The sequence below is a fragment of the Marmota monax genome, unplaced genomic scaffold (assembly GCF_021218885.2).
Source record: "Marmota monax isolate L192 unplaced genomic scaffold, Marmota_monax_Labrador192_F-V1.1 WCK01_AAM20220418_F8-fsc00047, whole genome shotgun sequence".
NCBI lineage: Eukaryota > Metazoa > Chordata > Mammalia > Rodentia > Sciuridae > Marmota > Marmota monax.
In genome coordinates, this window is record NW_026692072.1 from 11659796 (window position 1) to 11684667 (window position 24872).

The 24872-nt window shown below is 58.2% G+C and overlaps 2 protein-coding genes across 13 annotated transcripts in view; both read left to right on the top strand.

The window, feature by feature from the left end:
- Positions 1-21741, top strand: part of Dgkz (diacylglycerol kinase zeta) — a 41791-nt gene extending 20050 nt beyond the window's left edge. For 3 of the 9 annotated variants that reach the window (XM_046457040.1, XM_046457030.1, XM_046457058.2), the window contains exons 2-31: positions 9672-9780; positions 10089-10184; positions 10478-10555; positions 11602-11658; positions 12059-12127; positions 12957-13028; positions 13132-13248; positions 13341-13412; positions 13715-13810; positions 14075-14157; positions 14257-14317; positions 14413-14526; positions 14607-14747; positions 15273-15351; positions 15500-15555; positions 15683-15745; positions 15846-15919; positions 16002-16113; positions 16497-16696; positions 17140-17240; positions 17347-17426; positions 17511-17580; positions 17713-17753; positions 18276-18415; positions 19422-19453; positions 19724-19767; positions 20210-20330; positions 20405-20438; positions 20663-20762; positions 20985-21741. In XM_046457040.1, coding sequence (XP_046312996.1) covers positions 9672-9780; positions 10089-10184; positions 10478-10555; positions 11602-11658; positions 12059-12127; positions 12957-13028; positions 13132-13248; positions 13341-13412; positions 13715-13810; positions 14075-14157; positions 14257-14317; positions 14413-14526; positions 14607-14747; positions 15273-15351; positions 15500-15555; positions 15683-15745; positions 15846-15919; positions 16002-16113; positions 16497-16696; positions 17140-17240; positions 17347-17426; positions 17511-17580; positions 17713-17753; positions 18276-18415; positions 19422-19453; positions 19724-19767; positions 20210-20330; positions 20405-20438; positions 20663-20762; positions 20985-21101 — 2629 coding nt within the window. In that variant the 3' untranslated portion in view covers positions 21102-21741. Of the gene's footprint in view, positions 1-4121; positions 9358-9671; positions 9781-10088; positions 10185-10477; positions 10556-11601; positions 11659-12058; positions 12128-12956; positions 13029-13131; positions 13249-13340; positions 13413-13714; positions 13811-14074; positions 14158-14256; positions 14318-14412; positions 14527-14606; positions 14748-15272; positions 15352-15499; positions 15556-15682; positions 15746-15845; positions 15920-16001; positions 16114-16496; positions 16697-17139; positions 17241-17346; positions 17427-17510; positions 17581-17712; positions 17754-18275; positions 18416-19421; positions 19454-19723; positions 19768-20209; positions 20331-20404; positions 20439-20571; positions 20763-20984 lie in introns of those variants that run through there. The other 6 variants (XM_046457049.1, XM_046457068.2, XM_046457010.2 and 3 more) reach the window with 5 other exon arrangements.
- Positions 21742-22012: 271 nt separating this feature from the next.
- On the top strand, positions 22013-24862 carry Mdk (midkine). 4 transcript variants are annotated; one of them, XM_046454955.2, is made up of 6 exons: positions 22013-22062; positions 23169-23245; positions 23363-23530; positions 23651-23812; positions 24297-24437; positions 24547-24862. In XM_046454955.2, exons 2-5 carry the CDS (start codon positions 23170-23172, stop codon positions 24389-24391), a joined length of 501 nt encoding a protein of 166 aa, XP_046310911.1. In that variant the 5' UTR covers positions 22013-22062; position 23169; the 3' UTR covers positions 24392-24437; positions 24547-24862. The 4 variants fall into 4 exon arrangements, with proteins under 4 accessions (XP_046310911.1, XP_046310902.1, XP_046310892.1 ...); XM_046454946.2 differs by lacking the exon at positions 22013-22062 and adding an exon at positions 22242-22467; XM_046454936.2 differs by lacking the exon at positions 22013-22062 and adding an exon at positions 22776-22863.
- The last annotated feature ends 10 nt before the right edge of the window (positions 24863-24872 follow it).

Below are 24872 nucleotides of genomic sequence, written 5' to 3' on the forward strand. Positions count from 1 at the left end.
TTCACACCCCAGCTCTGCTGCCTCTAGCTGCGTGGCCTCTAGCAGGTCACTTAACCACCGTGTGCCTGTGCCTCAGTTTTCTTACCCATAATCGGAGGACACAGGTAATAGGGATAACCATTAATTTTATAGGATGAATAGATCAATATTTGTAGAAAATTTAGAGGCATGTAGTGACTGAGTGAGGTATGCTTTTGTCAAATAAAATAGACAACATAGGAAATAGCTGGGGGGCTATTGGCAGTGGGGAGCCAGCGATACTAATGAGTGCCTTCAAATGAGTTCTGGGGGCAGCAGGAGGACGGCTGGAGAAGAGGTGCTAAAAGGATGAGTCAGTTTCTCCTGCTCATTCCACATGCCTCTGTCCCAGACCTGGCAGGGGCCAGGCCCTGAGACAAGGCCCCAGGACATGAAGGAGAAGAGACTGGGGACATTTCCTTAAGGAGCTCAGTTAGAATCCTGGCCCAGCCCCCAAGCATCTGAGGCAGCCAGCCCTTCTTCTCCCCTCCTTGCTCACCCCCACCTTGTGACTTTGTGTCACCCAATCCTGCTGTCCAGGTTTCATAAGGGAAACCATGGAGAACATGGAGTGGGCGATGGCTCCCAGCCCAGAAAGGGGCCTTCAGCTGTCGTTCCGATCTCCTGGAAAGGCGAGGAAGGTAGCCTCGAAAACAAAGGCTGTTACCATCCCCTTGTACCCAACAAAGAGAAGTGGCCTGGGCCTGTGGCCAGCCCTTGGGTGCGGTACCCAGGGGAGGAAGCCCTTCTCTTCCCTGAAGGCTGTGGCCCCTCCTCCACGGAATTCCCTGTTCCTTCCTCCTGAGCTGAAGAGCAGTAAACACCGACTGTCCGGCCTGTGCTGGTGTGCCCAGTGGGCCAAGGCCCAGCCCCTAGGAACTTGTGGTCTGATGGAGGAAGGAGGTGTGGGCCTGGAAGAAGCAGGCTTTCCGGGGCTCCGGTGGCACAGCAGCCAAATGGCTGATGTGAAGGCCTGGGCGTGCCTCGGCTGGTGGCTGGAGCAGCTGCAAGCAGTGGAGCTTTTGAGAGCCTGTGGGGAGGGAGGCCCGGATTCAGAAAGAAGGTGTGCCGGGTATGGGGCACCATTTTTATTTGAGCACCTGACAGACAAGCTAGTCAAACTTGGGTATCTGGCAGACATTTTCTCAAAAATGAATGAAGAGAGCCTGTCACTTGGAAAATAGTGAGCCGGACAGCCAGACTGGACAGAAGATGGTTGGCTTGGTTAGAACCAAGGGCTTGTGTCATGGCCAAGGAGACTGAGTTAGTACCACATCGCACAAGCCACTTTGGCCAGGCTGGAGGATTTAGAACCCACTGTGAATCAGCAGGTAGTAAAGTATGGTCCTCGAGTGTTTTGGGGGTTGATGAGGGAACAAGGTGTACAGAACTGTTCTGGTTCGCAATTGGCTGTCCTAGGTGCACCTGACCTGATGTTGCGGAAGCCGTGGGGGTGCAGCTGCTGGAGTCTTCACACCCATCCCAACTCCCCCCCCACACACACACACACACATATCACTGCACCCACTCCATACTCTCAGGTTTTGTTTTTTTTTTAAAGTAGTAAAAATCGCCGGGTGCAATGGCACATACCTGTAATCTCAGCAACTTGGGAGGTTGAGGCAGGACAGTTGCAAATTCGAGGCCAGCCTCAGCCACTCAGTGAGACCCCGTTTCAAAATACAAGTGGCCGGGACGAAGCTCAGTGGTAAAGTACCCCTGGACTCAATCCCCAGTGCCACATAACAAAGAAGTTAAAATTACTAGCTTTATTAAGTCAAGACCCTGAGCGTTTGTCTTTTTAATATCCTGGGTGAGGAACTATGGAGCAAGCAAGACGAGGCACTTTTGCTGCTGCCGAGCCTTGGTGAGGAGGAGCGCTAGGCCGCCACGTCGCAAGCTGCACCCATCACTTTTTTTTAAGGAGCACCATTTTTACTTGAGCACCTGACAGACAAGCTAGTCAAACTTGGGTATGTGGCAGACATTTTCTCAAAAATGAATGAAGTGAGCCTGTCACTTGGAAAATAGTATCAGTATTTGTTGCCAGTGAGAAAATTTGAGCTTTTGAACAGAGATGAGGTTTTTGGAAACCTTGTATCCACCTTCTAGATACAGATAACTTCCCAGGACTTAAAACTTTATGATGAGATCAGTAGTGATAGCAAATGTGATCTTTTGATATTGTCTGATGAAATGTGTCAACATCTGGAAGACCTGCATAGCCCAGGAAATTAATATTCTCCAGTGACCACGCTTGATGTTACAAAGTTCACATTGCAAGATAGCCCAGGCCTGGTGGTGTGACCCATAGCCCCAGCCACTCTGGAGGAAGAGGCTGGAGGATAGCTTGAGCTCAGGAGTTCAAGACCAGCCTGGGCAACATTGTCTCAAACAAACAACCTGCAAGATAGTCCCAGAAAAAGTTCATTAATATGCTCTCAGATTCTACCCTTCAACAAACCTTTAGCAAACTATTACTTGTCATATTTGGTGTAGAAGCTAAGAAAAATGTTTGTAGCTACTGAAAAGGCTGGTAAACTATTCCTTCCTTTTCTAATTACACGTCAGTGTGAGTTCTCCTCTTGTGCTTCAACCAGAGCAACCTGTGGTAATAGACAGCTGCAGGAGTAGATGTTGCCCGAGAACCCAGCTGCCTTCTGGTAAGCCGACATGAGAAGAGGTTTGCAAAAACATGTAACAGTGCCACTCTTTTAGCTAATATTTTTGTTTTAGAAAGTATAGTTTATTTTCATAAGCATGTTATCAAGGTTAACATGTGATGAGATTCTTGTTTTGAAATGAGTTAATAAAATTTAAAACATTTCTCAGTTTTAACTCTGGATATGGTAAATTTTAATAGCTGCCCCCCCCCCCATCCCCGGCCCCCACAGGAAAAAAAAATTTTTTTAGAATCTTCAGTAATTTAAGAGTGGAAAGGGATCCAGAATCAGGACGTTTGCTGCCACTCTAGATCCTAGGGAGCCATAGCAGGACTGTGAACTAGAGGATGGCAGTCCAGGTAGGGTACGTGTGACACACCTGCCCTGTCCTGGGTGTTCTTTAGCTTGGCACAAGCAGGGGCGGTTCTGAAAGGCTTTCTTTGCAGTGCCAGAGGACACATGCTCTGGAATCCCCAGTCAGCCACCAGCACTTCTGGCCCCATATGTTCCTCAGGGACAGTAGGCCACCTGCAGGGAAACTGCTGTCTCCTGCATGATAATGCTGGTGAAGGAAGCTTTCCTAAGGCGTGAAACACTTCTCAGATATTTATTTTTGTGGTTGTTTTGTCTAGAGCTTAACTGCCTCGGACCCCAGAAAACCTGTGCATGGGACCCAGCACTGTTTTCTTGAAGGGGACTCTTGTTGGATCCCCACCTCTCCCTCCTTAGTTAGACCTTGTGCCTGAGCAGGCTGAGGCATGGCCTGGGCTCTGCAGGGAGGAGAGGCTATTGATGGGGCTGTCACGCAGCCTGGCTTCCAGACTTGTGGAAGAGGAGCCAGGAGGCAAGGCTCGTGCGCCTTTTGTGCCACCGGGTGCCACCCGCCTACCCACCGCCTGCCTGCTGCAGGGCCTGGAGCCGCCGCTGGGAGAGGAAGTGCAGTCGGTTACCAATTGGGCTATTTTCATAACGGCTGTCACAGGCTAGGGGGAGGAGGGTGGCGAGGGGGAGGGGGCAGAGAAGCAGCCACTGCAGCCCGAGCTCCAAACTAGGACTTGCTCAGCGGAGGCCGGTGGCCCAGAGCCGGAGCCGGAGCCAAAGCCGCCCGGAGACCCCAGCCCCCACCTGCTTGCCCACCTCCCGCCTGCCACCCTGCCTTCCAGATCAGGTCAACGGGGCTCCTCTGACCCTTCCTTGCCTTCTGATCCCTCCCTTCTGTATTATCTGGGTGGGTCTGGAAGGGGTGGATCCGCACAGGCCCAGGCACCACTGTTCCTAGAGGAGGGACTTACCCTGTCAGGTCCCCAAAGCTGATGGAGAAGGAGAAGGTCTGGTCAAGCTCACACTCCTGCCCAAGCCAGGGTGGGCCCTGGAAGGTAAACGTCCTACTGGCCTGGGCCTCTCTTACTGTCCAGCCCTGGCCCCCTGGATCCCCGTGTGCGTTTGTGTTCCTTGTTTTGTTTTCTGCAGGGTCCTTTTAGTGAATGGAGGCCTGGGGAAGTCAGGACCCTGCCTCTCCCACTCCTGGGGATGTGCGGGCTCCCTTCCAGCTCTCCCACCTCCTCCGCTCCTACCAGGGCTATGGGAGCCGAGCAGCCAGATGTGGCTTCTGGCCAGCAGCCCCCTGGGGAGGCAGCTGCAGGCCCTTTCTCTGGGGCTGCTGGAATAGGAGCATCATGCTCCATGCCTGGCTTCACTGAGCAGGGGACTAGGGGCCCTGGCCACAGCATGGAATGGCCACTTTAGCTGGATCCCACCGAGTTCCTGTGCCAGTTCCTCTGGAGGCAGAGGAGGCCCCAGGGATCAGCCTGATGCCAGAGCCAAGGGCACTCTTCACAGCACGAGCAGACGCCCAGGTGGCACAGGCTGCCAGGTTCTGTTCCTCATGTGGTGAGTGGTAGCCACCCAGGCATGCCTGCTTCCCATTCTGGGATTCCACCCCCGCTGTGGACAGGAGACCTATGAGGTGGCACAACCACAGGCTCTTGGTCTGTTTGGATGTGGGCCCCGCCATGCCCCTGCTCTGCCAGGTATCGTCTGGTACCTTATGTTCACCATTGCTTCAGAGCCACCCTGGGCCAACCTTGGGAACTAGGTGGCATGATCTCCATTTTACAGATGAGAAAATGGAGAATCAGACTAGTCAGCCACTCTAGGGTAGCAGTGGCAGATGCAGGGTTCCAATGTGCTTGGTCCTTCTCACTTGCTGCTGGCGTTAGGAGGTGGCGTTAGGAGGCCGGGATCCTCCCTGGCTGGAAGCTGAAGCACTGGGCCCCCCACCCCCGGCCCCACTGCGCCTGCCTCAGCCCCACCGTTGCAGCCTCAGTCATCTTGAGCGCATGGTCAGACACCACCGCACCTGTCCCCAGGCGTCCTTGTGTTCCCACTGGCCTCCCATCGTCAGGGCAGGGCTGGAGGTGGACAGGGGGCCCCATGAACCCTTTCCCTTCTTGTCTCCTTGGATGTGGCAGGTTTCTTCCAGGGTCCGGCAGGAAGCCAAGGGGCAGTCACTTTGCTGTGCTCTCAGTGTCAGAACCCTGTGGGGCTTCCTGCAGTGACCTTTATGTGTCCTGTGTGGTGTGTCTGAGGTGAGAAGAAGCTGCTGCTGGGGGCTGCGCCATGGGAGAGGCTCAGGCCCAGGCAGGGTTTCCAACAGGTCCAGGCTGGGCTTCTGGTGAGACCCAGAAGAAGCCTCTGCAGAGATAGGAAGTAAGGAGTCAGGCGACTGCTGACCAGAGGACAGAGGTTTCTATGGAGACCAGAGGAACAGGAAGCATGGGACCTGGGGGAGGGGAGAGTGGGAGCCCAGAGGTGTGGGTGCCTAGCAGGAGAGCTTGTCATAAACCCTGAGCCAGTCTCATGGTCTCCTCGGACAGACAGGGAAACTGAGGCTTGTGGCACGTGGTCGCGCAGTGCCGGCGCTGCCTGGCCTGCCTGGAGCCCCTCTTAGGCCTGCACCACTGGGTAGCTGAGGACTCTGCACACATGGGACCTGGCCTCCTGGCAGCATGTGGGGCTGGGTTCTTTAGGAGCACCTGTAAACTGTCTCCATGTTGTGATGGGGGTTCAGGCCACCTCTGCCTCCTGGCCCCTGTCATTAGTACAGGTCTGGGACAGCGAGCAGGGCTGGCCCTTACCACCACCCAGGGAGCACAGCAGCACCTCCCCCACCCACACTGTGGCCTTTTGTTTTCTGGGTGACACTAGCATCAGGCGGTGTGTCCGGGTGACTAATCTGCTCCAGGCTGGGCAGCTGTCACAGGGCAGCCTGGGCAGACGGGTGGGGAAAGCTGACACCCTGGGGAGTGCCGGCAAGCCAGTGTCCTGGCAGCGGTGGTGGCTAGGCCTTCAGGAGCCTTCCCAGGACACAAAGCAGACCCCAGATCAGGCAGACCTGGGCACAGGTCCCAGCTCTGCCGCTGGCTGACTGGGTGACCGTGGGCATGTTACTGCACCTCTTCAAGCCATTTCCCTCATCTTGCGAAGGAGCTGCTGGTCCTGCTTCCTTCCCGGGGCTGCAGTAGGAATCAGATGAGGCAAGGGCTTACCCAGAGCCTGTCACTGTCACAGGACCAGAGCACATAGAATAGCTAGTATATCATTCCCTTCCTAACCCCTGAGTCCCCACCTCAGGGGCCAAGAGGAAAGACCCGATGCTTGTCCATCTGGGGTGCAGGGCTCACCACCGGGTAGCGTAGGTTCCCACACTGGTGGCACGGGGATTGGCTGTGGACTTCGGGCGGCACCTCTCTGCACCTAGTTTCCTCGGCAGGAATATAGCACACAGTACCATTCCTCAGGGTTGCTGTGGTTTATAACATACGTGTGTCGAGGGCTCAGCACAGTGGGCAAGTGAGAGTTAGCTGAGATGATGCCAGTTTTAGGAAATCAGGGACACTGTGCCCAGGCCTGCTCTCCTATCCCTGGGCTCACCTCCTGCTCGGTCCATCTGGTTTGAGGGGACCGCCTTTGGGGGTGAGAGCTCTGTTTTGCACCCGCCTGTCTTGAACACTGCTTCTTCAGGCACAGCAGCCTCGCTCTCTGATGGCGCCGGAGCTCAGAGCCTTCTGCCCACTGGCCCTCTGCTATCACCCTGCATAGGTCGTGAAGCTGCCTGCGAGACCACAGGGCAGCAACAGGGCAAGGACCGGGAGGCACTAGGGGTGCAGCCATCCTCTCTGGCCCTGCTCCCTCCTGCCCACCGCTGGTCTAGGGCACACCCCCATATCCGACTTCAGCCAGACCCTCGGTGGGCAGAAGTCTTTTCTCCTGTCAGCCTAGGCAACATCATTTCATGGCTGTGACTTGCACTCTGTGGCTACTGGGGACTAGGCTGTCCTACCCCCATGGACTTCTCCCCAGGCTCAGGGCACAGGGCCCAGAAGATAGGGGTGCTCTGGAAGCATCACCACCCTGAGCTGTACCAACTTCACACCCTCCTCAAAAGTTAGGAGGCTGGGTATGGTGGTGCACACCTGTAATACAGCACCTGAGGAGGCTGAAGCAGGAGGATCACAAGTTCAAAGCTAGCCTTAGCAACTTAGGTGGACCCTGTCCCAAAATAGAAAATAAAAAGGCTGGGGATGTGGCTCTGTGGTTAAATACCCCTAGATTCAATCCTTGGTGCCCTCCCCCCCAAAAAAAAAAGAAGTGTGGGCACAAGAACCGGCTGCCAGTGGCCTGTGGAGGAGGGAAGGGCGGAGAGGAGGAGGGCTGGCAAAAGGAGCCCAGCTCAGAACAGCATGAGTGTGGCCGTGGGCTGCAGGATTGTGTCAGGAGCCTCTGCCTCCTTGCAGGAGGGAGCTCTGGGAAGCTGGTGCTTGGAATTGTGGGTCGTGGGGCTTCTAGAGCAGGCTTCCTCGGCAGCAGTACTGGCAGGGTTTCCAGGCATGGCGCATGGAGTGTCGTATCTGCCCCTTCAGAAAGGTGGAGATAGAGTCATTGGGAACAAGAAAGTTCTTAGAGACAAAGGTGTGCACACATGTTGGTCCAGGAGGCTTTTCTTTTGGCCCAAGCCTCTTACTTCCAACCCCTGAGTGAAGACAGTGTGGCTTTCCCTGAGGGGCTGACATTCCTGTTTTCTAAGGCCTCATTTCCCCAGGGTCTCTGATTCCTGAACCAGAGTCATAGGTCTGTGTTCCTAGGTGCCACCCTCACTTGGGCTGACCCCAGGGCTGGGGTTAAGAGTTCTGGGGTCTTATCAGGACTGAATTCCTTTGCGGGGTGCCTTGTGTTATAATCATTGCTTGATTTGGGCCCTGTTCCAGCAGGGGACACAGCCTGTTCCACATTCAGGGCAAAGCAAAGGCTGGCTGTGTGTGGTGGTGCGTACCTGTAGCTTCCCCAGTTCAGGAAGCTGAGGCAGGAGGATGGCAAGTTTGAGGCCAATGTGGACAACTCAGCAAGACCCTGTCTCAAAAAACGTAAAGGGCTGGGGATGTGGCTCAGTGGTCGAGCACCTCTGGTTCCGTCCCCAGTACTGGAAAAAACAGATAGAAAAGGCCAAAAAAGGCTGCTCAAGAAGGAAAGGCCCCGGGCCCCACAGCCTGCCTGTGCCCGCTCAGACTCCCAGTTTTTCTTTTCTTTTCCACCACCTTCTGGCAAAGGGATGAGGCCCTTTAGGTCCTGGGCTTTATGGATTCTGGTGCCTGGGCAGTGGAAGCCCCTTTTCCCTAGGACTTCAGAGACAGTCTGGGGTACAGCTGGGGAGAACGTCCTTGCCCCAGTAGCTGTAAACGTGGGTTCCTCTGTTACCCTCCCTGTACCCTCAAACACTCCACTCATGGAAGCCAAAGGCCAAGGTTATCCTTACCCTTAACTCCAGTGTCCCTTCTCTGTTCATGGGGCATGGGCTGTGAAAGGGCTCCTGGGCACAGACTGGCCACAGCCTGGCTGAGTTCCTGATGTTCCTGGTCTCTGTGCTCAACAGCCACCAGCCTGCCCCTCGCATGGAGACCTTCTTTAGGAGACATTTCCAGCGGAAGGCACCAGGCCCTGGAGCAGGGCAGCGGCGGCCCAGCGGTGTGGGGCTGCTCACGGGCAAGGCCCGGCGTCGCTCCCCTGCAGGGCAGGCCTCCTCCATGCTGGCCCAGCGGAGGCGCTCCAGTGCACAGCCCCAGGGCTGCCTCCTGGGCTGCGGGGTGGGCACCCAGGGAACCAGCCGCCGTCGCTCCAGCACCGCGCCCCCTGCCTGCAATCCCCGCTTTGTTGTGGAATCCGTGCCCACCCCTCCGCCTGCCACCGTTGGGGCTCAGCTTCTGGGTGCACCTCTGCTCTTGGCTGGGCTTGTGGGCATGAAAGAGGAGGAGGAGGGTGTCCAGGAGGAGAATGTGACTGCCAGGGCATCAAGTGCCACCCAGCCGGGCACCAGGACACCTCCCAACACTGCAGGCACCCGGCTGCTGCCAACCCTGCCCCGATGCCTGCGTCGAGCCTCCTCCCACCTGCTCCCTGCTGATGTGGTGTATGATCATGCCCTCTGGGGCCTGCATGGCCACTATCGTCGCCTCAGCCAACAGCGGCCCTCTGGCCAGCACCCTGGCCCTGGGGGCCGAAGAGCCTCAGGCACCATGGTGGGCGCCATGATCCCTGCCCGGGTGCGCCCGCTGACCCGCAGGCGCCAGGTAGCCCTGCGGCGCAAGTCGGCAGGACCCCAGGCCTGGAGCACCCTGCTTGTGTAGGTATAGCTGCAGCAGGGGGGCCGTGCTGCAGCCTCTGAGGGGCTGGCTAGGGGTGCAGGCCTCAGAGCTCTGCCTGGCCCCTCTGGGCAGTGCCTGAAGCCAGCTCACCCAACAAAGCTATGAAAAGGGCTGAGATGCCCACAGGGAGCCTCAGTGCCTGGGCTGCTATGGGATCCTCTCCTTTCCCTCCTGTCCCAGTCTTGGCCTTGGTGGAGGCCACATGAGGGCAGAGATCCCAGGTGGCGGGAAGGAAGTAGAATCAGCAAGTGCACAACTGGCCCTAGAGCCTCAGCTGTCCCCCTTTTTGTAGGAAAGCTATCACCAAGTCGGGCCTCCAACACCTGGCACCCCCTCCCCCAACTCCTGGGGCCCTGTGTGGCGAGGCCGAGAGGCAGATCCGGAGCACTGTGGACTGGAGTGTGAGTAGCTGGGTACTGGGAGAGGCGTGTACCTGAACACCACAGGCATCGGTCCCCCTGGGCTCTGGGACCTGGGAGCAGCCCAGGCCTAGAGATCCTCTGAGCAACTGAGAGAGGAGCCCTGGGCCAGTGGAGTTTGGCAGACTTCCTGGGGGTGGCTTCCCTTGAGCCAGACCTAAGTAGTAGTGAGTGGGAAAAACAGGAAAATAGATTGTGGTAACTGGAACAGGTTTGTCTTGTGAGATGGTGCTGCTGGTGGGCAGGGGAAGCTGCAGGTATGCACTGAGCATGTTCATCCCGTGGTCTAGGAGTCAGCAACATATGGGGAACACATCTGGTTTGAGACCAACGTGTCGGGGGACTTCTGCTATGTTGGGGAGCAGTACTGCGTAGCCAAGATGCTGGTGAGTGAGCACTGCAGGGCTTGCTGCCCCCTGGCGGTGAGGCAGGGTCTAGACGCCTGCCGGCCAACCTCTGCAGGTTCCCAAAGGTGAACACAAGCTCTCACCTGAGCAATCCTGCTTGGGCTGCCCAGGAGCGGGAGAAATGGGCTTTGCCCTGAGGCTGGATGCTGGGGCTTGAGATCCTGAAGCACAGAGAGCTGTGCTGGGGCAGGTGCAGAAAACTGCTTGCCCTGAGGCAGTGTCTGGGATGGAGTTACCTGGTGCCTCAGGGGCCCTCTCTTTCTGTCTTGCAGCAGAAATCTGTATCCAGGAGAAAATGTGCAGCCTGCAAGATTGTGGTGCACACCCCCTGCATTGAGCAGCTGGAGAAGGTGAGTGTGGCCGCTCAGCCTCCCTTTTGGGTGTGGAAGCACATACACTTGTATATCTGCATACAGATGTGTGCATTACACAAACATCACCTGGGTTACACAGCTTGTGTGGTAGTGAAGACTCAAGGACCCTGGAGCCAAAAATGCCTGTATTTGAATCCTGCCTCCCCCCATTTATTAGCTGTTGTACCCAGTGCCTTGAATACCTGGCATACAGTGGGGTTTGTTGTATATGACTCAACAGCATGAAGTGACAACGGTATTGTACCGTTCTATCTTGTCCCAGCTAACAAATAGAAGAGGCCATGGAATGTGCTAAAGCCTGCCCCTGTCCTCTACATTCTGCTTATTCAGAGACCTTTCTCCCAAGGACCATTGGACACCATGTGTCTGCCGCTGGGGGCATGTCTGGGCAGTGGTGGGGGGAAGGGAACACTGGCGAGTGGGCCCATCAAGGTAGGTGGGGTGGATGAGGCTCCCCAGCCTGCAGAAGCCAGGCCAGCATTCGGGAGAGTGTGTAGGACTAGGAGCGGCATGAGCAAGGCCCACGCGGCTGCTTCCCTTGGCCCAGGAATCGCAGAGCCTCCCTAGAGCCTCCCAAGAATTGCAGAGACTCTTCTGAGGCTGCAGCAGGGACAGTTAGGAAAAGAGGAATAGAAACAGCCCTAGGCACTGCAGCCCCATTGACAAAGGTGGAAATTGAACCTGGGTTCACCCCATTAGCTAAGGGTCTCCAGGGGCTGCTCAACAGAGCTGTGAGCAGCAGGATGGGGTTCCTGCATTCACCTAGGTCTGGAGTGCCAGAGGGTGGGAAGAGTAGAAAAATGAGTAAACCATGGTCCCAGTTTAGTAGGAGAGGGCATGAAATGCTCAGCCTCTTCATCCCAGAATCCTGGGCAGAGGAAGGAAAGATCCCTTCTGGTCAGTGGGCATGTTCCAAGGGTTACTGGGGTAATCTGGGGCTCCCGCTACCTTTGATGGTGACTCTGGATGACCATGTCGAAAGGAGATTCTGACATTTTGGTGGTCATTGCAATGTCTCACAGATAAATTTCCGCTGTAAGCCATCCTTCCGGGAATCTGGTTCCAGGAATGTCCGTGAGGTATGTGTGCACTGTGCTTAGGGTCAGGGAGGCCCCAGGTTCCTGAGGGATTTCTCTGCAGTGCTTCCAGAGTGCCACTAGGGGGCTCAGCTCCTTCTAGGCAGCTTGGGGTCTGGGCAGGTCCTGGGATGAGGCTCTGAGTCTCCCAAGGCCAGGCCTGACTGGCGCTGCCTGAGAGAGCTGGGCATCGTGTGCCTCTCTGTGCCTCCCAGCTCTCTCTTTCCCTCCTAAGAATCTCAGTCTTCCCTCCAGGCCACAGACAGAAGTCTTCACATGCAAGACTGCAGAGAGCCCCGTAGCCCCCAGCCCTCACCATGAGACATTGAGGGGCCTAGGCCGTGCTCAGGGTCAGCCCTAATGCACCCCTCCAGTGATATTTTTCTCCCCCCTCCTCCCCCAGCCAACCTTCGTACGGCACCACTGGGTGCACAGGCGACGCCAGGATGGCAAGTGTCGGCACTGTGGGAAGGTGAGGGTCCTGCCTAAGATTGCTATCTGCCTACTGCCCATGGACCCTGTGTGTTCAGCATGGCCTGGCCCCACCAGCTGTGGCCCCAGAGTGCAGACTCCCCAGCTGGCTCTAAGCCTGGCTGTGGCCACTTAGTCTGCAAACACCCTTGCCACACTCTTGGTCTCTGGGCTAAGGAAAGTTTCCTTCTAATGTGGTAGGTCTAGCCTGTTTTGAACTTGGGGGAGGGAATTCTTTGAGAACCATGTAGACTTTTTCATTCATTAACTCAGCAGATATTTATTGTGTAAATATTGCACGCCAAGCCCTGAGCTGGGCATCGGGTTCCTGCCCCCGAGGGGAACATGGCTGAAGACGGACTGCAGAGCATCTTCCCCAGCACAGCCCGCAGTTGTTTTGTTCACTTACTTTTTGCCTCTTGTCTGTCTCCTTCAGCAAGTGCAGGCTCTCAGAGGTGTAGGGGCTCGTTCCTCCATTTAGGCTTTGTTAATGTTTTGTGGAGGGGAGAGGGAGTGAATGCCGTGGGTACCGCAGGAGGCTGTGCAGCACTTCGGGGGCCCAGCCAGCTCTGGAGGCAGGAAGGAGGGGAACCCAGAGTTGGGCAGTGGTTGGCCCTTAGATCCCTAAGAACACATGTGCACCCAGACTTTGCAGTTAGCTCTAGTCATGGGCCCCTAGCTAAGCATCCCTGCCCTTGAGGCTTATTGTGTATTTGGGGCTTTTTTCTTCTGCGCTAAGTTTCCCTGTGTGGAAAGAGGTTGGCAGCAGAAGTGGGTCAGGGGCTATGCTTTAGGTCACCCTGTGCCCCAGCCTCCTTGTCCACCCTCAGGGCTTCCAGCAGAAGTTTACCTTTCACAGCAAGGAGATCGTGGCCATCAGCTGCTCCTGGTGCAAGCAAGCGGTAAGAGGTGACCCCACCCCATGGGCCTATGCCACACAGTGCTGAGCTTGGGTCCCAGGACTCAGCCTGGCCCAGCTCAGCCTGGCCCGTCACTCCCCTCCAGTACCACAGCAAGGTCTCCTGCTTCATGCTGCAACAGATCGAGGAGCCCTGCTCCCTGGGGGTCCACGCAGCCGTGGTCATCCCACCCACCTGGATCCTCCGTGCTCGGAGGCCCCAGGTGAGTCCTTCCCACACCCTTGGCATCTCCCACACTCTTGCCAGACAAGCCAACTCGCCCTCCTGGTCACCAACACCCCATTTTCCTTGCAGAATACCCTCAAGGCCAGCAAGAAGAAAAAGAGAGCATCCTTTAAGAGGAAGTCCAGCAAGAAAGGGCCTGAGGTTAGATAAGGGGCTGGTGGGAGGGACGAGTTGGGGGCCAGAAAAGGGGAGTCTGTTTCTTGGGATCTGGAGCCCCTGAGCCTGATGTTGCCAGCTCAGCCTTCAGCAGGTCAGTTAGGGCCTACAGCCTGATGAGGGCAGAAGATGGCTCCAGTTTTCCCCATGGCCAGGTTCCCCATGAAGTCTGACCTAGTTGGTACCTGAGGGTGTGGTGTGGGACGGGGTGTCATCCAGGGATCTGCTGAGGATGAGGGTAGGGTCTCCAGGGCAGGAAAGAGCCTCAGGAACTGTGTGTCTCCAAGGAGGGCCGCTGGAGACCCTTCATCATCAGGCCGACCCCTTCACCCCTCATGAAGCCCCTGCTGGTGTTTGTGAACCCCAAGAGTGGGGGCAACCAGGTGAGCACAGCTTTCCTCTAGAGAGATTTCCATGAGGGTTGGGGTCGCTCCCATCTACCAGTTGTTCCAGCGTCCATTTCAGGCTTCCAACCCTGGCCCTCTACCTCAGGGATCCTAAGAAAAGCCATCTCTGTCCCTCAGCCCTGCTGAGCCTGGTTCCACAGTCACATCCTTTTCCCTGTGCTTCTTTTCCCCACTTCACCCCGACTGCTTCCTCCTGTCCCCCTCATCCCTTCTACAACACTTGGCTCCCTGTCCCCCCAGGGCGCTAAGATCATCCAGTCCTTCCTCTGGTATCTCAATCCTCGACAAGTCTTTGACCTGAGCCAGGGAGGGCCCAAGGAGGCGTAAGTCCTTGCCCAGGTTCCATGGGGAATGGCAGGGGGCTTGCCTGGCTCTGGGGCGTGGCACATATCCTGACTCCATTCTGTCTTCCCCCGGCCCAGACTGGAAATGTACCGCAAAGTGCACAACCTGCGGATCCTGGCGTGCGGGGGCGATGGCACGGTGGGTTCAGTGTGGTGGGTTCTCCCAGGGCCTGGATGGGGCCTGCAGTGCTGTCCCCTGCCAAGCCCAGACTTTTGGTACTTTGCCCTCTCCAGGTTGGCTGGATTCTCTCCACCCTGGACCAGCTGCGCTTAAAACCTCCACCCCCTGTTGCCATCTTGCCTCTGGGTACTGGCAACGACTTGGCCCGCACCCTCAACTGGGGCGGGGTAAGCAACTCTGGGAGTGGGGAGTGGTCACGGGGGTCTCTAGCCACAGGAGAGGCTCAGTCCTTGCTTCCCTCCACCAGGGTTACACAGATGAGCCGGTATCAAAGATCCTCTCCCACGTAGAGGAGGGGAATGTGGTGCAGCTGGACCGCTGGGACCTCCGTGCAGAGCCCAACCCCGAGGCAGGGCCTGAGGAGAGAGATGAGGGGGCCACAGACCGGGTGAGTCAGCCAGGGCGGGACAGGGTCTGTGGTGTCTGAGATTCTCAGCAGATGGGGGCTGGGCCCCACTCTTCCACTTTTGCCTCTGAAAACTTAAACGAGTCTCTTCAGTTCTCCCAACTTCAACTTCTGTCTCTGTCCCAGGGGAATAATGGTCCTCAGCTCACGAGATAGCTTTTGTATTCATCCACCTGGCAAATATTTCTCAAGGCCTTGTTACGTGCCCAGCACTGTTCTAAGCAGACAAGACAGAGGCCCATGCCTGGAGCTCATGCTCTGTATGGTGTGTGGGGAGGTAGTGCTGTGGCATCCAGCAGGCGCTCATGGAAGCCTCCCGGGATCTGGGAGGGCAGGGCATGCCTTGTGACACAGTGCCAGGTGGGAAGCACTCAGAGAGGTTTCCCTGGACAGACAGCCTTTAGGAGCAGACAGAATGCTGAGCAAGTGTGAAGGCGGGACCAGGCTCGGGAAGGGGAGGCATCGGAGAGGCCCAGGTCTCTTTATGGTCCCTTGACCTTTTTCCAGCTGCCCCTGGATGTCTTCAACAACTACTTCAGCCTGGGTTTTGATGCCCACGTCACCCTGGAATTTCATGAGTCTCGAGGTTGGCAAAATTCTGAGGGCAACATGGGAGGTGGGAGCAGGGTGGGCAACAGGAGCATCTGGCTCCCCAGTAAAGCACACTCGCCCAGCCTCTCCCCACTTTAGCACCAGCAGGTTAACTGCCTGTCCCCCAATTTGTCTCTATCCAGAGGCCAATCCAGAAAAATTCAACAGTCGCTTTCGGAACAAGATGTTCTATGCCGGGGTGAGTCCAAGGTTGGCCAGCCCCCTACCTGCAATGCCCATCAGTGTCTGCCAGGCCACGGGAGCCCTGCTGCACGGAGGCAAGGGTGTTCCTTTCAGGAGATGGTGATACCCTCTGTCTCCCACAGACAGCTTTCTCTGACTTCCTGATGGGCAGCTCCAAGGACTTGGCCAAGCACATCCGAGTAGTGGTGAGCAGGGCTGAACCAGCAGGTGGAGTAGAGGGCCAAGCAGGGGAGGAGACCACCTGGGCACTCACATCCCCTGACGTTCCCCCCTGCCTCTCTACAGTGTGATGGAGTGGACCTGACCCCCAAGATCCAGGACCTGAAGCCCCAGTGCATTGTTTTCCTAAACATCCCCAGGTGAGGAGGTTGGGCTCTGGGTGGACCCTGCTCTCCTGTCCTGCAAAGACTGTGCCGAAGCCAGTCCATTGCCCTCCCTCAGGTACTGTGCTGGCACCATGCCCTGGGGCCACCCTGGGGAGCACCATGACTTCGAGCCCCAGCGGCATGACGACGGCTACCTCGAGGTCATTGGCTTCACCATGACATCACTGGTGAGTGGGCCTGGCTCTACCTGAACACTTCTCTGCCCACAGTTCCTGGGAGCATGGCCTGAAACTGGGGGTCACCCATGCTTCCCATGATTGGCCAGGGTTGAGGAGTTCACCTCACTTCCCTTACTCTGGCCCAGGGCTCACTGTCCCTTCTTCTCTCTGACTTGAGATGACTCTGAGCCTCTGTCCTCTTTCTGTCACTTGTCCTGATTGGGAAGTCACTCTCATTGCCTCCATCTCCTCCCTTCCCCTCTATTCTGCACTCTGTCTGGGGTCCCTGTCTCCTCTCTGCTCTCGTCAGAGCCTCTCTGGAAGGAGCAGAGCTCACCCCCTGCCTCCATCCCATCCTGGCACCACCTGACTGGAGCTTCCTGTACCCACAGGCAGCACTGCAGGTGGGTGGGCATGGCGAGCGGCTGACGCAGTGCCGAGAGGTGCTCCTCACCACGGCCAAGGCCATCCCGGTGCAGGTGGATGGCGAGCCCTGCAAGCTCGCAGCCTCACGCATTCGCATTGCCCTGCGCAACCAAGCCACCATGGTGCAGAAAGCCAAGCGGCGGAGTGCCACCCCTCTGCACAGCGAGTATGTCCCTGCCCTGCCACCATGCAACATGGGTCCTGAAGCCAGGCACAGGTCTTCTTTTTTTTTTTTTGTAGTTGGACACAATATGTTTATTTTATTTGCTTTTATGTGGTGCTGAGGATCGAACCCAGGGCCTCTTATGTGCTAGGCGAGTGCTCTACCGCTGGGCCACACCCCCATCCCAATGGGCCCTCTTTTGATCTTTGGTTTCCCCACCTGTAAAAGGAGCTGGGAATGAGGCTCAGTGGTGGGATGTTTGCCTACCATGTACCAGGCCCTGGGTTTGATTTCCCAAAACCCACAAAAGGGGAGATCTAATAGTCCTTCTGCCCCAGGGAGCTGGGCAGGACATCTCTCCCAGCGCTTGGTTTGGTGCCTGGACCAGGGCTGGTACCCTGGGCAGGGCCCTTGCCGAGTCCCCTCTCACCAGCCCTGCCCCACAGCCAGCAGCCAGTACCAGAACAGCTGCGGATCCAGGTGAGCAGGGTCAGCATGCATGACTACGAGGCCCTGCACTACGACAAGGAACAGCTCAAGGAGGCCTGTGAGTGCCAGCAGGGCTGGGGACAGGGAGGGGTGAGGAGCTGCCAGGTCCCCTGGGGATGGACAGTGGGGACAGCCAACTGTTGATGGGCTGTTCTGTCCTCCAGCTGTGCCACTGGGCACCGTAGTGGTCCCTGGAGACAGTGACCTAGAGCTCTGCCGTGCCCACATTGAGAGGCTCCAGCAGGTAAGGAGGTACCATCTGCCCTGCGCTCCCCTCCCTCCCTACCCCAGCTCTGTTCCACCTTGACACTTGCTTCTTTCTCAACAGGAGCCTGATGGTGCTGGAGCCAAGTCCCCAACGTGCCAGAAACTGTCCTCCAAGTGGTGTTTCCTGGATGGTGAGTATGCCCTGAAGGGTCAGCTCCTAGCAGTACCACATTTGCTCTTATCTCTTGCCTGAGGGAGCCTGGGTTGGGGCCAGAAGACCTGGAGAAGGACCTCCCTTATCCTCAACATCTGTCTCTCCACAGCCACCACTGCCAGCCGCTTCTACAGGATCGATCGGGCCCAGGTGAGCCCTGCAGGCCTGCTCCGCTGCAGCTGGTCTCTGTACCACACGCCCCTCTCTCCAGGGAAGCCTTTCCTGTCAGTTCCACAGGCATACTGGCCTCTGTTCTCATGTCCCCTAGTCCACTTTCATGAGGCCATGACCAGGTGTGGGTGGCCCTATCCTCTAGGCTAGCGTGCATTGGAATGGTGCCAACAGAGAAGGGAGCTGGTGCACACAGGAAAGGTTTGCTGACTGGCCTTGGAGCACAGAGCAGTCCAAAGAGATGGAAGAGAGTGGCCAGGGCCGGGCTACCTGGCTAGAGGATTGGCTGTGGGAAGTGGCTGTGGGCCTAGTGGGACTAGGTTTGGACGGCAGGGATGGAAAGGAGGCAGGGGGGAGATTGGCCGTCCCCAGCCTCCCTTTGCTGTTTATGCTTATATCAGAGGCTTCTCCAGGTTTGCTGCCCCTCAGCCTCCACCATCAGGTACCTGGAAGGCTAGGTGCCTTGGCCCTGACCCTGAGCTTTGACCTTCCCACCCACAGGAGCACCTCAACTATGTGACTGAGATCGCACAGGACGAGATTTATATCCTGGACCCTGAGCTGCTGGGGGCATCGGCCCGGCCTGACCTCCCAACCCCTACTTCCCCTCTCCCCAATTCCCCCTGCTCCCCTACGCCCCGGTGAGTGGCAAGGCCCCATCGCCTCCATTTCCCTTGCTTCGAATCTGTCTTCAGGCTGGCAGCTTCCAAATTCTTGCCTTCAGCCCCAGCTCCTCCAAGAGCAAGCACCAGTGCATACACCAGCTAGCTGCCTGCCCAGCCCCCTACCTGGTGACAAAATGGCATCAATCTGAACTTGGCCAGAGCCCAACTTGGAGCCCTCAGCCTCACAATTGTGGCCTCTCCCAGAGAGCAGCCTCATATCTACCCTGCTGCTCAGGCTCCCTCCTTGCTGCCTCAGCCCCTACCCATACCTGGCCTTCAGCAGGTCCCACAGTGCTCCCCCGCCACGGGAGCACTCCTTCTCGCCTCAGTGCCTGGCCCCCAGCTCTATGCCCCATGCCCTCTGGTGGCCCAGTCTCATCTCGGGCTAAGATGCAGATCGCTACAAGCACTCCCCAGCCTAGAACCTTTCTTAGCATCCCCCAGTCATGGACCCTCCTGGGCCCCACTGCCTGGCTGCCCAGCAGCCTCCCCTGTCCCCCACCACAGTCCAGCCGCACTTGCTTCTTAGTGGCCTGAGGCTGGCCCAGCTTTGGACTTTTGTCCTTGCTGCCACACACTTGCTTTCTTCCCAGAACACCTGCCCCAATTTCAGTGTCAGCTTGGCTCTTGCCCCTCAGAGAGGTCTTTCCCAGGAATGCCATCTAAAGGCACCACTGTCCCTAAGGTGCTGCGGTCCCCCTGGCCACTCAGTCACATGACCCTGTCTGTATCGTAGCACTTCAAATTTCTTATTTATTGCTCGACTCGTGTGTGTCCCTACACTAGAATGTGAGCTCCGTGAGGGCAAGTTCTCCATCTGTCTTATTCCCTGCTGTATCCCTTGTGCCCAGACTAGCGCATGACATGCAGTAGGCACTCAATAAACTGTTGAAAGAATAAAGGACGCCACCCACTGGGCTAGGGAGGGCAGCCAGTTGGGCCTGGCTGAGCTGGGTCACATTTCATCCTGCTCTGTTTGTAGGTCACTGCAAGGGGACTCTGCACCCCCTCAAGGTGAGGCCTTTTCTCCCAGGGTCCCTCCCCTCTCCCCGGTCATAAGTGTGAGGCTCTGTGGGGGTGAGGCCCATAGCACCACACAAGGACAGCCTGAGCCCTACATGGTGACGTTTTTCCACAAGCCCAGCCCTCAGCAGCCTGGTCCTAGCAGGAGTGCCATTCTGTACAGTGATGCACACACGTGTACACAGTGATGAAACACGAGTGCAGCACCAACACGAGCCTGAGCCTCAGACCTTAGAGTTTAACTGGCAGTGTTTTGTGCAGGTGAGGAGTTAATTGAGGCCGCCAAGAGGAACGACTTCTGTAAGGTACTAGCTCCGGGAAGCAGCCTATCCCCTGCAGGCCCTAGGGAGTGGGGCATCTGGATTGGGGCCAGAGCTGACCTGTTCAGGAACTGACACCTGTGACATCTGGCTTTGGTGGGTCTCTGCAGCAATTGTCCCATCCCGTCTTTCCCCATGTGTCTAGACCACAATAGATGTCTCCCAATACGGGCTTCCTTGCCCAGTCCTCCAGTCCCTGGTGCTTAGGGGCAAGTTTTAGGGGAGCAACAGGCTCCAAGGCTTGGTGGTTAATATTCCTGAGGTGAGAGAAGCCCACTGAATCTCCCCTTAACACTCCAGAGACCCCCAGGGATGCCTAGGGAGTAATGCATGTGAGCCAGTTCTGGCTTACGAACCTGTGGGCCTGTGTGAGACTGGGAGAGAAGGCCCCCAGGAGCCCCAGACCTGCTCTGCCTCCTGCCCTCAGCTGCAGGAGCTGCATCGAGCAGGAGGCGACCTCATGCACCGGGACGAGCGGAGTCGCACGCTCCTGCACCACGCGGTCAGCACTGGCAGCAAGGAAGTGGTCCGCTACCTGCTGGACCACGGTGAGCTGTGCTCCTGGGGCCAGGTGGGAGGAGGGGAGGATGCCAAGCCTCTGACCATACCCTTCCCCCTGCAGCACCTCCAGACATCCTTGATGCTGTGGAGGAGAAGTAAGTACCTGGGAGCTCAGGTCCCTGGCTGGCCTTGGAAACCAGCCTTCTCCATACCTTCCCATTTGGTCAGTCAGAGCCCATGAACCTTTGCTGACCAGCCTGTTGTCCTCTGGGCTGCCCCTTCCCTCTGGTCCCCAAACTTCCTGCCCTTTCTGATGGCACTTGGGAGAAGGCCTGAAAAAGGACTGGAGGAGGTCCACAGCCAGCCTCTGCTCCCCCAGCGGGGAGACCTGTCTGCACCAGGCAGCGGCTCTGGGCCAGCGCACCATTTGCCACTACATCGTGGAAGCTGGTGCCTCACTCATGAAGACGGACCAGCAGGTGAGCAGACCAGCAGGGCACAAAACCAGCCATCCCCAGATGTGGGGGTGGGGACTGCCCTTGTGAATTTGAAGCTGTCCTTCCCCTGACAAAGTCCAGATCCTGAGAAACCCGAGCCAGCAGGGGAGGAGGCAAGGCAGAGGAAAAGACTCTGCCCTTTCCTAAACGGGTGGGGACCTTAGCCTGTGGCCCCTGCACTGATTGCAGCTACCCCAAATCCAGGGTGACACTCCCCGGCAGCGGGCTGAGAAGGCTCAGGACACAGAGCTGGCTGCCTACCTGGAGAACCGACAGCACTACCAGATGATCCAGCGGGAGGACCAGGAGACGGCTGTGTAGTTGGGGCAGCTCGAGGGACTGTAGCCAAAGGATGAGCTCCTGCCCTGCCCACCTCACTGCCACATTCCAGTCAGATGGCCACGGGGGGACCCATGACCCAGGGAAGGAGCCCTGTGCCATCCTTGAGAAGCCACCCAGACCTAGGGCTGGACTCTGAGGAGCTGGGGCTCTTACCTGTCCCCCTGAGGTCCCCAGTCTGACCCCTAGGCTCACAGGGGATCAGGAAACCGGCTGGGCTGGACAGGCCTTTGGGAGACTGGAGCTGGGCGGCTTCACGGCAGCCCCAGCCTCACTGCAACAGATGTGCTCCGCAGCGGCTGGACAAGGGCCGGGCAGAGTGGCCGAGGCACAGTCAGGGAGGCCTTCAGGAAGAGGCTTCGCAAACCACCTGGACTTTAGGACCCGCCCCAGGTTCCTGGGAGCTTAGACCCTCTCCTGCCCTGACACCCCTCCTGGCTCGACCCGGAAACCCAGGAGCCGGCTGCACTCGCCTGCCCGCTGCCCTGCTTGGCACCTACCCCGTGACCCTCCCGTGCACCAGTCATTTCATCGAGGGCTGTGTGGCCTGGGGGGTGGGGGGTTCTCTCGGTGACATGTTTACAGCTGGGTGTGAGTAAAGTGGATTTTTTTTTCCCTTTTATGTTTTTCTCTCTTTGCTGGGGAGGCCTTCCGGAAGCCGCAGCGCCTGCTGAGTTACCCTCGGGGTGGGGGACTGGACACTGTCGACCCGGACCCTCCCTGGAGGCCCGGGCTCCCCCGGGGGTGGGCCTGCCCGGCTCCTGACCTCTGCCCGGCCTCGCTCGTCGGGCCGGGGGCGGAGTCGGTTTCTTCGGCTTCCCGCTTCCAGCTGGGGCGACAACAATGAAAGTGAAAGGGGGGGAGCTGGCCGGGGTCCGCCGGCCCGTCGCCCCGCGGCCTTGGGCTAGCACCCTCCCCAGGCCTGTTTCGGGGGTCGGGTGAGGTGAGCCCCGCGGCCCCGGCTGGAGGGGGTGGGCGTCTCCCGCCGCCGCCACGGTCTGTCTGGAACTTCTCAGACGGCTCTTGTCAGCTCCAAGTGCCACCAGACCGAGCCTGCGGGCTCCTCCGCCCGCCCCCTCCAACCAGCAACCCGGGGAGGCGCCGGCGCCCTCCGCGCCCTCCGCGCCCCAGCCCGTGCGCCCTCTCGTCCCGGCTCCGGGCTCTCCGCCGCAGGGCCGTTACCTGCCCCGGGGGTGGCGGCGCGCCCTCCCCAGGAACACGCGGGAAACCCGGGGGCTGCCTGCGGGAGGTGGAGTGCGACCTCGACGGGCTCAGCAGAGCCCGGGGCTTGTGACACACGGGTTCCGTGACCCTCCTGGGACCACGTCTAAGGCTCCAGGCGGCCCAGGTCCCGGGCGACCGGCGGGGAAGGGGGACGGGCCTCTGAGGGAGGCAGAGGGCCGGGAGGAGAGATGGGGCCAGGGGCTGGGAGTGCGAGGCCGGGACCGCGACCCAGGGCCCGGGGTGGGGGCGCGGGCGGGGAGAGGCGAGGGTGCGGGGACCCAGGCCGCGAGGCCGGGCAGGGGCGCGGGGCGGGAACGGAGGCGGGGACGCCGGGGTCGGGGGCGGCGCGGGGTTGAGGGGAGGGGGCGGGGCGGGTCCTTTCTCGGTTGGGGGGAGGCGGGGAGGGGGCGGGGGCCCATGTGACCGGCTCAGACCGGTTCTGGAGACAAAAGGGGCCGCAGCGGCCGGAGCGGGACGGGCCCGGCGCGGGAGGGAGCGAAGCAGCGCAGGCAGCGAGCGAGTGAGCGCGCGGGGCGCGGAGGGCGCGCGGCGGCCGTGGCCCGTCTCCGGCTCGGTCGCTGCCACCCCGGGGGCTGAGGCGGGATTGGGGGTCCGAGCCGCGTCCCGGGCTCTCGGCGACGCCAGGGGACAGACACATTCGGAGACGCGACCTGGCCAACGGGAGGGGCCCGCTCCAAGTCCTCCCTCTGCAGCCCTGTTAGCGGCCCGGAGAACCGAACACATGGGGTGGGAGGTCCCTGCACGCGGCCCCCAGTAGTGGGGAAGGGGACCGGCGAGGGACTCTGACCCCTGCTCTTCCACCAGGATGCAGCACCGTGGCTTCCTCCTCCTCGCCCTTCTCGCGCTGCTGGCGCTCACCTCCGCGGTGGCCAAAAAGAAAGGTGATGGCGGGGGCGGGCAGGTGAAGCCGGGACCGGCCGCCGGGTTTCCGAGCTCGGAAACCTCCGAGGAAGTCTCCGGTGACCCGCGTCCTGAACTCTGTCCCCTGCGCGTTGTAGATAAAGTGAAGAAGGGCGTCCCAGGGAGCGAGTGCGCAGAGTGGACCTGGGGACCCTGCACCCCCAGCAGCAAGGACTGCGGCGTGGGTTTCCGCGAGGGCACCTGCGGGGCCCAGACCCAGCGCATCCGGTGCAGGGTGCCTTGCAACTGGAAGAAGGAGTTTGGAGGTGAGGTGGGGCGCAGGCGGAGGGCAGGAAAGGGGGGCACAGTTTCACTGAACCCTGGGTAGGGCCGTGGAGAGAGGCCACCAGCCGCCCCAGCTCTAACCCGGGCCACTCTCGCGCCAGCCGACTGCAAATACAAGTTTGAGAGCTGGGGGGCGTGTGATGGGGGCACAGGCACCAAAGCCCGCCAAGGCACCTTGAAGAAGGCTCGGTACAATGCCCAGTGCCAGGAGACCATCCGCGTGACCAAGCCCTGTACTCCCAAGACCAAAGCCAAGGCCAAAGGTCAGTGAAGGGAGTTCGGTGAGGCTGTCGTGGGGGCTACCCTCCACCTGAAATTTTGGGCCCTGGCGCGTAGGGACAAGAGGGAGGGCCACTGAGCTGCTCAGGAGATACTAAGTGATCTCTGGCTGGAGGAGGGACCAACTCATTGTTCTGTTGAAACATTTAGTTTAGGACCCAGGGAACACTTGTCTTTGTTATCTCTCCAGCCAGAGGGATTCTTTGGTCCCCTCTGCCCCTTTCTGGTTGAGGAAGGACTTTTCAGTGGAAAGGTCTGTCTGTCTTAGCTCATTCCTGACTCACAACAGTCCAGACAGGCCAATGGGCAGAAGTAAAGCTGCGCTTCCCAGGTGAGGAGGCTGAAGCTGTTACTCAGGGCTTCTAAGACCCGGCCTGGGACAAGGGACTTGAAAGTTTTTTGTTTTTTTTTTAATATTTATTTTTAATTTTTCGGTGGACACATCTTTGTTTTATTTGTAAAACAAAGGTGCTGAGGATCGAACCCAGCGCCCCGCGCATGCCAGGCGCCGCGGGACTTGGAAGTTTTTTGATCCTGGTGAAAATATAAAGTTGAGGGAGTAGGGAACATCTGGCATCATAATGGCTGCCGTGTCCCACCTACTTCCAGGTCAGCTGGTGGAAGACCACTAGGGGGCAGGATTTTCTCTCTGATGTGGGGCGGGGGGTCTCTCCTGAGCACTGTAACTGGGCTAATGTGTTTCTTTCTTGTTTTACAGCCAAGAAAGGGAAAGGAAAAGACTGAGGCCAGGTCGGGAAGCCAAGGAGCCCCTGGCCTTACCCAGGGCCAGGCCTGCACCCTTCCCTCCCACAGGCCCAGGATGTAACCTACCAGTGCCTTTGTCTGCTTATTAGCTTTATCAATCATGCCCTGCTTTTGTCTTTGACTCCCCACCCGACTCCAAGTGCCCCAAGTGGGGAGGGACAAGATTCTGGGAAGCTTGAGCCTCTCCCCAAAGGGATTTGATTCCCAATACCCGCTTTGTTCTTCCCCACCACGATACCTGTTACTGAGAAATAAATAAAATGAATCGACTTCTTTTTT

What these genes read in the sequence shown, in the direction of transcription:
- Mdk (XM_046454955.2), top strand. Translation starts at nt 23,170, where the DNA reads ATGCAGCACCGTGGCTTCCTCCTCCTCGCCCTTCTCGCGCTGCTGGCG. An exon ending in CTGGAAGAAGGAGTTTGGAG is followed by an intron (nt 23,531 to 23,650) that starts GTGAGGTGGGGC and finishes CTCTCGCGCCAG; the next exon opens with CCGACTGCAAATACAAGTTT. An exon ending in GACCAAAGCCAAGGCCAAAG is followed by an intron (nt 23,813 to 24,296) that starts GTCAGTGAAGGG and finishes TGTAAAACAAAG; the next exon opens with GTGCTGAGGATCGAACCCAG.